At 47.7% G+C, this 13,765-nt stretch overlaps 1 protein-coding gene across 1 annotated transcript in view; it reads left to right on the forward strand.

The window, feature by feature from the left end:
• Positions 1 to 13,765, forward strand: part of NTN4 (netrin 4) — a 77,911-nt gene that overhangs the window by 52,737 nt on the left and 11,409 nt on the right. Inside the window, exons 4-5 of the mRNA XM_009882644.1 lie at positions 9,411 to 9,537; positions 10,863 to 11,051. Of these exons, the coding sequence (XP_009880946.1) occupies positions 9,411 to 9,537; positions 10,863 to 11,051 (316 nt within the window). The remainder of the gene's footprint in view (positions 1 to 9,410; positions 9,538 to 10,862; positions 11,052 to 13,765) is intronic.

Here is a 13,765-nt window from a genome sequence, read left to right on the forward strand (position 1 = left end):
AGTAGGGAACGGTATAGAGTATGGTATAGGTCTAGGTATACGGTATTTGACATGTGATGCCCTGGATTCCAAGCAGAGTGAGCAAAAGCAGTCTTTACAAAGGAGGTGGTTTGAGGCTGAGGGGCTGGGCTTGCCTTGTGCCTCGGTGGAGGATCCACCGGGACTCTCGTCCTTCAAGGGTGCTCCATGGTAAGTTAATTTTATTTATTTCAGGTGCTTCCTTAAAATAAATTAAAATTGGTGACTCCCTTCTTCCCCCAGATGCTGACTCTCAATAACACAATATCTAAAAGATAATAAATGCAGTTCATTTTGATGATAGAGACAGCTTCCTCAAATGTACTAGGAATCTTGTGATTGCCATTGCTTTTGAAGGACCATCAAATACTGGGTTGGCTCCTGAACTGAATGGGAGGAGAGCTGGGATTTGCTTCTCACTCCCAGGCTTTCCATTGCACTTTGCAATACCTTTGTCAGGATAAAATCCCTGTGCTCCAGTTTTGAGGGGACTCCCATCACAATAGCTCTGAGCTCAAATCCCTTGGGACTGACCAAGACATAAACCCCAGTCCTCCCACATCACAGAGAAGCAGGAGCCACTAACCCGCTGGGGAGGTGATGGGCACAGCAGCGGCCGACGTGTTGGACACCTGCGGCATAGTGTGCCTGCACCCTGCCCGCCTGGGGACACCCTGGTCTCGCTTCCCTCAAGACATCTTGTCCTTCCTGGCTGTCTTTGCTGTCTCTGAAAGTCCTGGCTTTGCTGACGGAGGCGCAGTAGGGGAAGCCAGGGCAGTCAAACGTATTGCGCTGAATAATATTAGAAAGGGAAAGACCATAAAAAAACCCATAAGGCAGTTACTCGAGGTAAGGAGGTCTGGCATCTGTCCAGCTCTTCGGGGAACTCTCATTTCACTTAAATTATGGTCTCAGACATGAAGCAGACAGCATGTTTCCCTTCTAATAGAGCTAGTCTTGCAACAGCTTGAAAATATAGCAATTTGAAAGTGTGCAGCGCTATGATTGATAAGGCTGTTTCAAGTAGTGCTGCTCTGCTTTCCACAGATGTTCCCTGAGCGAAAGTCTTTGAAAGGGGCTGTTAGCCCGGGATTATTTCAGTGGGATGCAATTGCACGGGAGTGTGCTCTGGAGCACCGCTGAGAGTTGTAACAGAGCCTGCAGCCAAATACGCGTCCCGTCCAGTACGGCTACAGCCTATGGAAACCGTTGTGCACAGGTAACAGGCGGTGCTGTGGGAAGGAATCTAGTGCCAGAACTGCACCGAAAACCAAAGCAAGAAATAGCAACAAACCCCTGCGCCAGCCCCGAGGGGACTGGAAGTTCAACTCTGGTTATAAATGTGTACGTGGCAGGAGTCCCAAAGGTGACGTTTCTGCAGTGAGGCTGACTCATTTTACTGTGCCTTACAGCTTATTCCGCATGTCCCATAAGGGATGTGCCAGTGTAGGGGTGACGTAGCCCCATGGTTTGCAGGGCAGGTCAAGGAGTGGTAAGATGATTCTTCTCCCAATACCACTTTTTCCAGCACAGGACTGGGGCAGCTGGGGCTGAGCCCCGTCTGTGCCAGGCTCCTGTCTGGTGCGAGGCTGCAGTGATTTGGGGACTGTGGTGGCACCCCACTTGTGCATACCGGGCTGGGGTTTGCCAGAGGTTTGCATTGCTTCAAGATGGGAAGAAGATTATTTCCATGATGATGGCAAGACGTGTGTGCGTGAATGAACAGAAAAGGGTACAAAAAATTGTGGGGTCTGTAGCTGATTAGCTGGGAGAAGTCAGGGAAAATTCTGAAAAGAGAGTAGGACTCCAGAGAGGGAGGCCTTTTGCACATTTCACCTGGAAAGGTCAGTTACATAAAAGATAATTCTGAAGAATTATGGTCAGTCATTCAAGTGTAAGATGGGGACTTAAGTCTTCTTTTCTTTATGTAGCTGTATCGATATGGGGTTTTAGCAGAACCTTCGCTGTAAAACCAAGGACAGCAAAAGGTGGGAAACACATTACCATTTCTCAATATAATTATAAAGTTTAGCTCCTTTTTTATGCTTGTTTTGACCAGAGCACTCCTGAAGAATATCCCCGAAGTTAGAGAGTTAACATCAAAATTTAAGCAAGTTTAAGATCCTTTAAAAAAAAACCCAAACTTTTCCAAATAAAAAGTATACACAAGTTTTCTTAACCCTCTACTTGGTCTTAGCCCACAGGCAAAATCCTAACTTCAGGTTTAGTTTCAGTCCCTGCTTGACCAGTGGAAGAACGGGATGTGATATATTTGTTTTTATCTTGTGCTGCTCTGGGCAGTAAGTAAGGGGTGTCCGGGCAGCTCTGGGCATAGCTGCCAGGTCTCAGGAAGATCTCACAGAGTGACAGAAGCATTTCAGCCATCTCACCCAGAGAGGATATGACAAAGCCACGTGGGGATGCAGGGATGCTGGTAGCTGCTGCTTGGGCAGGTTTGGTGCAGGAGCCTGACCCAGGGGACCAGGATGCTCCACTCAGCTTGGGACATCGACAGGGCTTGCTGCCATGGGATTTCTGCCATTGGATGTTTTTTTTCGTGACAGCTGGAGGTGGCTGAAGGGAGGCTGGAAGTCCAGCTTGGCGATGAGATAACACTGACCCAGGACATATTTAGGGCATGGGAGTAAGATGCGAACAGGGTGGCTTTGTGGACAATGGGGGGCTCCTTCCACCCCAGCAGAAGCAGCTCTAGCTCCATTCACTGGGGTGGGATAACCTCCTTTGTGATCCCTCTGAGTTGGGTCAGAGTAAAGGGGGACTTTACAGAATCCAAACATTTGCTGTGAGAAAAAATTGTTTTGCATTAGCCCTGACAGCAAAAAGCAATAGCCAAGACCTGGTAAGAGAAGAGGTTTGTTTCTGTGCCCTCACCTCTGGCCAGCTGCAAAACTCTTGCCTGTGTCAAGAATCGGACCTGCTCTGCAATCTGGCTGCAATCTGAGTAGAAATCACAGCATTGTTGAGCTTGGAAAATACCTTTAAGATCATCGAGTCCAACTGTTAACCCAGCACTGCCAAGCCCACCACTAAACCATGTCCCTCAGCACCACATCTACACATCTTTTAAATACCTCCAGGGATGGTGACTCAACCACTTCCCTGGGCAGGCTGTTTCAACGCTTGACAACCCTTTCGGTGAAGAAATTTTTCCTGATAGCCAATCTAAACCTCCCCTGGCACAACTTGAAGCTGTTTCCTCTTGTCCTCAGGAACCATCTCGTGTCCCCAGGCTCATTCCATAGTTCTGAAGGGGTGTGGGGGGATACCGTATGGTTGGGATCCTGGGTATACTGAGCTACCGTGCTAAAGCACTTCTGTATAGTCAGGTTGGGTGAATATTCCTCCCCCTTCCCACATAGCTAACCCAGTGGCTGTTATAAATTGTTATCACGCTACTGACATCAAAAGATACTGAAGGTCTTCTCCAGCAGCAGTGACAGAGGCCTATTGTACAAGGAATTAAAGAAAAAACACACCAGACAGCCCCCACACCCTGGACAACAAGCTTTGTATTCTTTCACAAGAACAAGATAGGATATGAGAATTTTCTCATGCATAAATTTGGTTGTCTGGTGCTTTGGGAAAGAATACCTCCCCGCATGCTGACAGCAGCCAGTAGACATCGGTTCTAAAATTGGCACAGTGGCTTCAGTTTAAAGGCTATCGTTACAGAGTCGACATGAATGCCGTGATTTTTCCTTAGGCTGATATCATGCCCATTTTCCATGAAAGTAAAAAAAAAAAAAAAATGGAGAAAATACAATTTTAGCAGTTCCAAGAAAGAAACTCTATTAAAAGCAGTTGCCCCTCCCAGCTATTTAGCCTATTTAGACTATCAGGTCTTTGGGACATTGGTCTTCGTTTAGTGTGCGTTTGTGTTTGACTCTATAGTGGGTGAGTTCTTGTAATATAAATCAATTCATAACAGGTGACTGAAAGCGTTTTTCCCTCGACGTAGCGTTTCTTTCTCACTGTCCAGCATTTTGGAACATGATAAATGGGGAGGAAAGTATTTTATAAGATTCAACTAAAGAAAAAAAACCCATGTATTTGCAACCTGAAAGGAAACGCTGGAAGGTTATAATTCAGCAACAAAAGGCTCTGGAAGGAAGCATGCCCTAGCAACTGTCTTTGTATAGAGAAATCAGTCGCTCGTTTATCTTACAGAAGTCAACTTTTGTAACACTGTTTGCATTGTGCCCTCTAATGACTGACGTTGCGACGGGGCTGTCGAGCTAAGAAGGGAAACAGTGTGAAAGTGAACTGGGATGTAAAGACCCATGACAAAATGAAAAATGGTATGAGAAGGCTTTGCCGCTTAAATGAGTCAAGAGCCGTGTGAATGCTTAAAGGGGTGAGACGTTCTTGGAATTGTGTTTGTGTACTTAGCGATGCTCCAGAATGACCCAAGTGGGTACGCCTTACAGTTAAATGTAAATCGAGGTGAATGAAAAGGGAGGGAAAAATGTCTTCTTTCCCTTGTTGATGCGTGGGGGTCACATTCTACCTTCAGAAAGGTGCTGAGATGCTGGAGAAATCTCCGAGGCCAAGTACATCATTTCCCTGCTCTACCTTGGGTGCCAGAAGAGCTACCGGGCTGGTGTCTCAGCCCTGGCTCCCAGCCGATCCGTGGCACGATGGGGAATTTACAGAGCATCACAGTCTTGCATCTGGCCCTCCTGCAGATCTTACAGGCATTCGTTTCACCCAGTGCAGACAGTCCATTGGTTGTATTTTGCCTGCCACCGCTTCTGTTTTCCTTCTATTACCCCTTCTTCTTGTCCTTTCTTTTTCAGCTGTCACAGTATTTCTTTGTAACTGGGAAAAATACCTGTCTGCCTGTGGGCTGCAAGAAAGGGCTTGCTAATATTCACCTTCTTTTGTTGTTTGCGATGCACAAAAATCTTTTCTGTCATGCTGGAATTATGTAGAAGACAAGAGATTTTCTTCAATGAGATAAAGCTAGGATGGAGAGATGTTTAAAGCAGAGCTCTTTTGGGGGGTAATCGTTATAATGCTACTGAAAGAGAAGAAATACATCAGCCTGAGGCAAGGTTTTTGAAGCACTTAGGTCTGACTTTCATTAAATTTCTGGAAAAAAGCAATAGGGAATAAAAAGCTATTAGCTAAGCAGTTGCACTGGGGAACAAGTTATTAAAGAGCCTGTTTCCCCCCCCTGCTCAGTTGAGGCGGGCCATTTAGCTGTTCAGCTTATTCATCAGCAGGTCTGCACCCTGCTCTGCCTGGCTGAGAGGGGTCAGGGCCACCGTGGGACCCGGGAGGACCTTGCAGAGGCAGAGTTTTCTCAGGATCTGACCTGTTTGAGTAGCGCCACTAGATATCTACTCATCCTAGGCAGAGTTTTTGCCCCACAAAGGAAGAATCAGGGATAGCACTAAGACCGTGAGTGACCTTTACAGACTCAGCACCCCGGGAACTCGGAACCCAGCTGCCTTTTCCAAAGCTTGCTCCCAAAGACCAGAACCTGAGCATCGGATGGAGAAGCAGGGCCAGCCGGGCTGTCACATCCTGTGCCCCCATGTGGATGCTCACCCAGGCATGAGTCCTGCTGAGATTGTGATTCCCTTGCCCAGTGGCAAGCAGGGGCACGCTGGTTTGCAAAAAGTGCATGTCAGGCTGGGCCACTGAACAGCCATCCCAGCCCACACCAGGCTGAGCAGCTCCTGCAGAGGGGATGCAGGACCCACTGCAGGATCTGGGCTTGGGAGGGAGCATCTGATGAAGATACTGAAGCATCTGGTTGTGATAAACCCTGGAGGAAAGGAGACCCCAAAGCAGCTCCCTTACGATAAGGACGAGGAACATGTGGTTCCTCCTGACCCAGGCTGCGACAGCCCTCGCCCGGCGCCCAGCACTGGCCGTGGGAGCAGGTTTCCAGCCCCACCGAGATGGCTGGGGAGCCTGCACCTACAGACCTCTGTGCTGGTGCTGCACTTGCCATTACGCAGAAGTCGGAATTGTGCTATTCTGTTATTTTTTAAGCTTTCCAGCCAGACCGTGCGTTTCCTTCTCCCTAGGTCCATCGTACCTTTACAAGCAATCAAAACCAGGAGCATTATGCCCTGCTCTGCCTTGGGGACTCTCTAAACACTGGCTGGCTTGATTTGAACTATCTCCAAATTTGGGTCTTTTGCAGTGCTCCTTGCCACAGCATGTGAGAGCCCACAAGCCTGCTGTTGCTGCAGCAGTTTTTTAAGTTTATAAAACCTCTTTCTTTAGCATTCACATACAGATTAAGAAGTTGGCGCACAGCTATTCAGGGGTTTACTTATTAGCTCTGCATGCCAAATTAATGGCTGCACATCAGGTTCTTGGGATACCCGTCCTCTTCTGTTTTATTTTCCTCCACCTCCCCCTATTCTGGCAACGCGGCATGCTCTATTATACAGTACTTGGGCTTTCAGAACATGGAGGCTCTTGTGCCTTGGGACTGTGAATGCTCCTCAGCGGGGAGTTTTGCCCAGCTCTGTGCTGGTGTCTTGGGATGCTTAATCCTTTGAGGGATTCTTAGGTGCTGCTGAGTTTCGGAGTCATATATTATTAATGCTGAGCAGCCGCTGGCTGATTGACGAAGTCCCCACTGATTCTTTGTGCAGCTTTGGCAAGGGGGGAGCTGAATTTGAGGGGTAAGGCTGCATCCTGTGGGCACAGGCAGCGGGAGCATGAGTTCCCACAGTAATCCCAAGAGCCACCATGGCTGAGACATGCCCCTGTTTGCAAGTCTTCTCCCACATCTCTCTTACTTTGGCATCATGATCGCCAAATCACCAAAGGACCACTTGTTTTTGACCATGGTACCCTCTGGCTCCTTCAGGTCGCCTTCCCATCCCAATCACACACATCCCCGGTCTGATTCATCCCTCTACCCTCAGACCTGGATCAGTCTGAAGAGGAACAAGCTGAAGTATTTCTCTGGCCACAGAGGTTCAGGCTACTACAGCCTGTTTAACACTAACCACTCAATGGCCAAAGGACTTGCAAGAAACCCCTACCAAAAAAAAAAGCATCAAAGAGTTAGGGCTCCATCAAAACCACCAGGAGATGACCACATGACTAATAAAAGTTTAAGCAATTTCTGTTTCCATGCAGGTGGATGCTTTTAAATATGTGTAAAGTAGCTCCGTAGCATTGGCAAAGGTGTGAGCTTTGCCTAAAAAATACATGAGAGAGAGAAATTTTGTTGAAGAGTGATAATTTAGGAAAGCAAGACATCTGAGAGTTTGAAGAAGAATGCTTTGTAGGTGGTAGTAAAAATGAAAATATGAAAATGAGACGCACTTTGAGAACTAAATATTCCCTCTGCAAATTTGTTTTGTTTCTTTTCTGTATTTACTTCTCATTCTTTTCAAACATTAGCACACTTCTAAGCACATATCAATACAATAAGCCAAACGGACCAACTAGTATCTGTGGTGAGACCAACTGATCAATGTGATGAGGCCAAAATAGCACAGAAAGCAATGTTATCTTAGTATTTGTGCTTTAGCTTAGATGCTTGAGTGTTCTGTCTGACTCCATCTGTATCTGTCCATTGCTTACGCAGTCCAGTTGCTCTACTGTATTTTGCTTATTCCTGCTTTGATGATCCAGACATTTTAATAAGGCAGGAAAGGATCGCTTGAAAAGTTTTCAAAATATTTTGCAATTTGCATTACCACTAAAAAGTCTTTTAAGGACCTTCAAGGTCAATTTTGGAGTTTTATCTGTACTGGTTACACCTGACCCTTGTGAAATATCAGCTAAAATCTATTCATTAAAAAAAAAAAAAAAGAAATCAGAAAGTCATGGTTAGCCGGAGGGGGGGTGGGATGGGATGGGGGGAGGGGGTGTGCACCCTCATAACAAGCAGGAGATGTTTGCAATGTGCTCAAGGTCCTCTTCTGTTTTGTTTACTGGTTGGGTTTTTCTCAGGAGCCTTTTTCGTGTCAGGTCTCGGCAGCAAGTCATACAGTTACGAACAGCACACTTGTAAAACCACAACTTAACCAGAGTGAAAGGCAGCATTTTTCAGTAGAAGTTAAAGCCATGCCCCAGTTCTGGGCTAGACCACCGGCTATCCCGACCGCCCTGTGTCGCTCCCGATGCTGAAAGCAGCCAGTAGCTCGTGCAGTTCCCCGGCTCCATTGGTTTTTGGTTTTATGGCCAACCTGTGGCATGAGTGCGGGGCCACACTGGCAGGGCAGGCTGAGGTCTCCAGCTTCTTACAGAGCAGCGGGAGAAGCTGAACTGCACTCAGTTTATTGCCTTCCTTTCTCTATCAACTTCCCTGCGACTGGTGAAGGAAGGGGCACCAGGGTGGTGAGGCACCGCTTGGCTTGTGTTTCATCAAACGCAGGATGGCGTTCATGTCTTGAGCCTGGCCATGTATCAGATGTCTGGAGGGACTTGCAGCTGAAATGCTTTTAGGAAAACTGTATTTAAAAGCAAAAAGTCGAGCAGAGTAAAGCTGCAAGCACAGGCAGCCACGGAAATAGCTATGGGAGGTAGCTGCCCACCACGCTCCACAGAAATAGGCAAGGCCTTCAGCCTTGCAGGCAGAGCCATGCTGCTTCAGAGCTTGATTTCATTGCATCTCGGGGCTGCCTGGCTGCTCTTGCCCTCTGGATACGTCCTGTTTTCTTTGGATTTGCCAACAGTGTGAGTAATGCCAGAGGCTGACAGGGCAGCTGGCATCGAGTGTGCTACGCTGGCTTTTCATCTCTAATTACCCCCTTACACTAGGCTGTCTAGCTGTTAAATTACCTATCTGTCATATCTGAGTATAGTCACTCATGGTCTTTGTGCTATCCCTGGTTCTTCCTTTGTGGCACAGAAACTGTGCCTAGGATGAGTACATATCTATGTTTCAGGGCTTTGAATTTCTTTTCTTCTCATACTTATTTCTGTTGGTGATGTCTGGGCACACAGAGCTGGGTGCTGAGGTTGTGTGTGCTATTCCTGCAGGTGTTCAAAGGTATATTGATGTTTGGGAGGGTGAAAAAGAGAAATATTTTACGATGTTTCCCAAGGATGCTTTGGATCTTGGCTTCTTTTAATGTCTCCAGGAAATTCATGCTGCAGCTAGAATCTCTCTGCTAAAGATTCTTTTAGATCCCCAAAACCAAAACCTGCTGTGATTATACAATACCATGACATACAGATCCACAAATACTAATCTAATTGAAAGTGTAACTGCAGAATATTTGCCTTTGACTGAATTAGACACCAAGCTGGACATCATGCTAACCCTCTTTTTTGTCTATGTAATAGCATCTAGCTGGTGTGGTATCTCCTGTACGTGGGCATTGCTCATGCCCCAGAGACTCTTTGAGCTTTGCTGTGGGTGATCCTTGCTCTCTTTCCCCTGCTAGGTCCATGGGAAGTGCATGTGCAAGCACAACACAGCAGGGTCCCACTGCCAGCACTGTGCCCCGCTCTACAATGACCAACCTTGGCAGGCTGCCGACGGCAAAACCGGAGCCCCCAGAGAGTGTCAGTGTAAGTAGCCAGCCAGGAACAGCATCTCCAGAGCCTCTGTGGGAGTGAAACACTTCCTCCTTGTGTGCCTTTCTCCTGTGTTTCCAAGAGGCAGCAGATACTGGGGTGGTGGGCAGGTGCTTGTGAGGCAGCTCAGCGAGTGGAGACCCAATGCCACACTCCTGCCCAGCACCCACCGCATGTTTGTATGGCAGGAACAGCCCTGTTCACAAAGCTCCTAGCTTGGACATCCTCACAAGACCATGTTGTCTGTTGCTTGAGCCTTTCTGTGGGACCCAAGTGGATCTCCTTGAGATACGGTCTTCTGCTGCAGGCAGACTGCAGCCCGCCAGGGTGCCTTGGAGGTGATGGGAGGCCAGCATTGTCCCCTCCATGGGCACCACTGACAAACACATTTGCAGAAGGTATGGCCTTCTGCTGCTGGACATGGGCTCTGCTTACCCACTGGGCACTGGGAGCAGGAGGACCCCTGAGCTCTGGGGAGGCTTGGGGATTACTTCTGTGGTGCCAGGGAGGGATGCTCAGGGTGAGTGCAGGCTGCAGGGGACCGCAGAGATCACAGGGAAATCTGCTTCAGTAACAGCAGCAGTCTAGCCAGAAGGGTGCTGAAGATTAACCACGCCACCCTGGAAGTTTTGCAGACATGCCGAGTGCCATCCCACTGCCATGGCTATGATGCTATCAACACTTAAGCTACCATCAGCCTGCCTATGTGGGCTGCAGTCATACTGCAGTATGGATGTTCCTCAAGGGAATGACAGTGAATCCCTGTTTACACCAGCAGCATTTGATGAGCAGGGGTTCGAACAGATCTCACTTGGCCCCTGACTTCAGGCGTGTGGGCATCTAGACTGCCTCCACTGCCAGCACAGGGAAAGGGGGATGCTCGCTCTCTTTCACACACCCCCTCCACCTGCCTTTTCCCTCTGTCAGATGCAAGGAGCATCCTGACAGCACCCGTGTGGTATATGCTGTACGGAGCACTGCTGATTTCTAAAGCAGGGAGGGAAGGATCCTGCCCCAGCAGGACCAGTCAGTGTGGGAAGTCTCCCTGGGCTGGCCTAACCATGTTGCTGTCCTTGTACCAAGAAGCCCATACTGGAAATAAAAGAGTTCAAGAAATTATTTTGTCTTGGATGTCACCTCTAGAGGTTGGGAAGCGTGGATGAAAATGTGATGATACTTCATGCATTTGAATGAATAATGGGTTCATAGGTCAGGTCTCCCATTCCAAAACATGGTTTGGGTTTTTGTGTCTCCTTTCTGTAAATCAACATCTTTCACTGCCTTAATGAGTCTTTCTGTTCCCTTTGGCTTTGTCTCAGCGTGCAAGTGTAATGGGCATGCCGACACTTGTCATTTTGACATGGATGCGTGGCTGGCATCGGGCAATCGCAGCGGCGGTGTCTGTGATAACTGTCAGCATAACACGGAAGGGCAGCACTGCCAGCGCTGCAAGCCGGGCTTCTACCGGGACCTCAGGAAGCCCTTCTCTGCCCCAGACGCCTGCAAACGTAAGTCAGCAACCTTGTACTTAGTAATATGCTTCTCAAATGGGAGAGTGTCAAAGAAAAGGGGAGATCTTCCTGCCTCTCCTTGGAGCAACCTTCTTCCTTCAGTGAAGGACGGGGAGCTCTTTGAATTCCCTTTTTGATGCTGTTTGCAAAAAGCAATTGTGTGGTTTGCAGGGCAAAAACCTGCAGATGCTGTTGACAAATCTATCCCAAGTACCCTGTAGCTTAGGGACAGGGGAAGAGAGATGATTCACTGACTTTCTCCTGCTATTTTTGGAGAGCAAAAGCTGCATCATGTTTGCATGTTCTCCTTGTTTGGTGATTACCGCAATCTCAGAAGCAGGGTGCCTCAGCCAACATGGGTGCAGCTGATAAATAGCATCGCCTACCAGCGCGTGTTCACAGCAGCAGCAGGTGGGTATGGAGGGAGAAACGGGAACACGAGTTAAGTGATATTCCAGAAGGCATGACACCGAGGAGACCGGGCCAAAGGCAATGACTTGGCCACATGTGAAATCAAATATTTCCCAAGCAAAAGCAGCAATCCAAAAGCCGCGCTCCCCAGGGACCACTGTGAGCAATGGTGACTCACTGTGGGGGACTCCGGATCCACAAACCGGGCTGAGCACATTACACTGGTCAGCTAAATATAGGGTGCAGGCATGCTCTCTGCTCTGAGCTTGCAGCCACCCACCAGCTCCGCCAGATTTCTCCTCACTGACCCAAATCTGGAGGAGGACCGTCATGGGTGGCAGAAAAAAATCCGACTGACACCCTGCTTGTGTGATTTGAGGGGACACTGAGCACATCTCTCTCTCATCCAAAGGAGAAGTACCTGCGTTTAAAGGAAGAGAAATCCTTCTGGGCTGGGGAGCTGCAACCTGGGCTGGGAGGGTTTCGCTTTTGTCTGCAGGGTCTAGTGGGGAACAACCACTTTTGTCCCGCTCCCTTGCTGTACATCATCCTTGTGAGACTCCCAGTGGCCCCGCCAGCCTGTTGCAGAAGTCCTCCTCCTCTCCACCTTTCAAAAAAAATGCCAGCAACAGCTGAACCTCCTGTTTTACAACCCTAATTCTCTTTATGAAAACAGAATTGACCACAGTTCTCCATTACTTGTGTAAATAATTATTTCACTGCTGTAGTATGTACACAAATTTGGATTTTTAAACAGTTCATTTAATGACTTTTTAAAGTTCCTTTACCTACTTGTGTACATTGAAGTCCCAAGTCTCCTCTGAAACATCAGACACTTTCCCTCCATAATTATCGCCAGAATTTATGCAACAAACTTTTGTTTTGGGGTCTGCTTAGTAAAAAAACAGGTTTAAATCTTGCACTTAGACTCAAAGCAGGGGTTTGAGGGGTTTTTCCTAACACCCGTGGATTCAGCCTTGCTGATTAAAAAAAAAAAAAAAAAGGATTAGTTGACTCCTGGCAGATAACACAGGACAAAATACTGAAATAAATTCTCAAGCTCCAAAACATGCTTTTAGTGGGGTTGTGCTACCTTCGCTAGGATTGCAATTCTTGATGCTCTTTATGTGCCAACTCCCATGAGAGAAGAGGATGCGCTTTTCTGAGGCCATTGAAGCCAAGTCAAGCTTTGGCACTGATTTGAGTGTGGTCTTCTGAACAGCTGAAAATAACTGCCTTCACCTTGGAGGTGGTAGAGTGGCCGCCATCTCCTGTGATGTGTCATGCAGCCCGTCAAGGAGATGGAGTTTCACAAGGGACCGATCGTAGGGTTTTCCTGGTGCCAAAATGGCCAGTCCAAATCCCGTGGCTGTTTGGAGGGTCTGAGAGGAAGTCAAATGGCACCTCCTGGGCTGGCCAGCATGGAGCCTCCTTCCTTCCAAAACCAGATGGAAACAGAGGTCTCGGGACGTATCGATGCAAAACAGCCACGGCTCGAAGGGAAGGCTGCCAACAGTGTGCGTGTGCCTGTGTGCAAGTTAGACCAGCACTAATGAAGTCAAGCATAACATCACGTCACGTTAGCCAACTCCCAGGAGACTCGATTAAAAAGTTTCTCCCAGCCCTTCTGGGCAGGAGGAAGCTGTGGAGATGAGATGATTAACGGGTATTTTTGTTGATGTGCTTGGTCCTCTCAGATTTCTGCATTCATTTCTAAATCACTGGCCCATGGCATTCCACTTTCCACATTTTGCCCCCCCCCCAAAAGTGTGCCTGACATAAAGACTATAAATTTGTTTCCATTACTCTTTAATGCAACAATCCAGCCTCTTTATGGACCACTATGTATTCACGAATTCTGATATTTAAAGGCCAAAGGTAATATATGTTTGACAAGAACTGTAAGATAGCCTGGAGTACAGTGAGAAAAAGTCTACATTTATTTACCTTCTGCATTAAGTACATCTATCCTGTTTGCTCTCTTTTTCGGTTTTTTTTTGGTATTTATGAATTACAGAGCATGAAGTATTCAACATCTCAGGGGGACAACTTTCCACAGCATAAACTGGTTCCATAAAAATATAGGGGTTGTCTGAATACTTTGCTTTCAGAGACCTTATTGCTCCAAACACACAGATTATTTCTCTCTGGGCTTTTCAAACCCTCACAAACACTCTCCTCCCTAAGACCCCTACACCGTTTTCCTTCTGGTCTCCTGCTGCCAGGGCTCTCCCTGCACCCGTGGACCCAGCATCTCACGGGGGAGCCGGGCAGTTTGCAGGGCAGTAGCAAATGACTAA

This window comes from Charadrius vociferus, unplaced genomic scaffold (genome assembly GCF_000708025.1).
Source record: "Charadrius vociferus isolate BGI_N301 unplaced genomic scaffold, ASM70802v2 scaffold72, whole genome shotgun sequence".
Classification (NCBI taxonomy): domain Eukaryota; kingdom Metazoa; phylum Chordata; class Aves; order Charadriiformes; family Charadriidae; genus Charadrius; species Charadrius vociferus.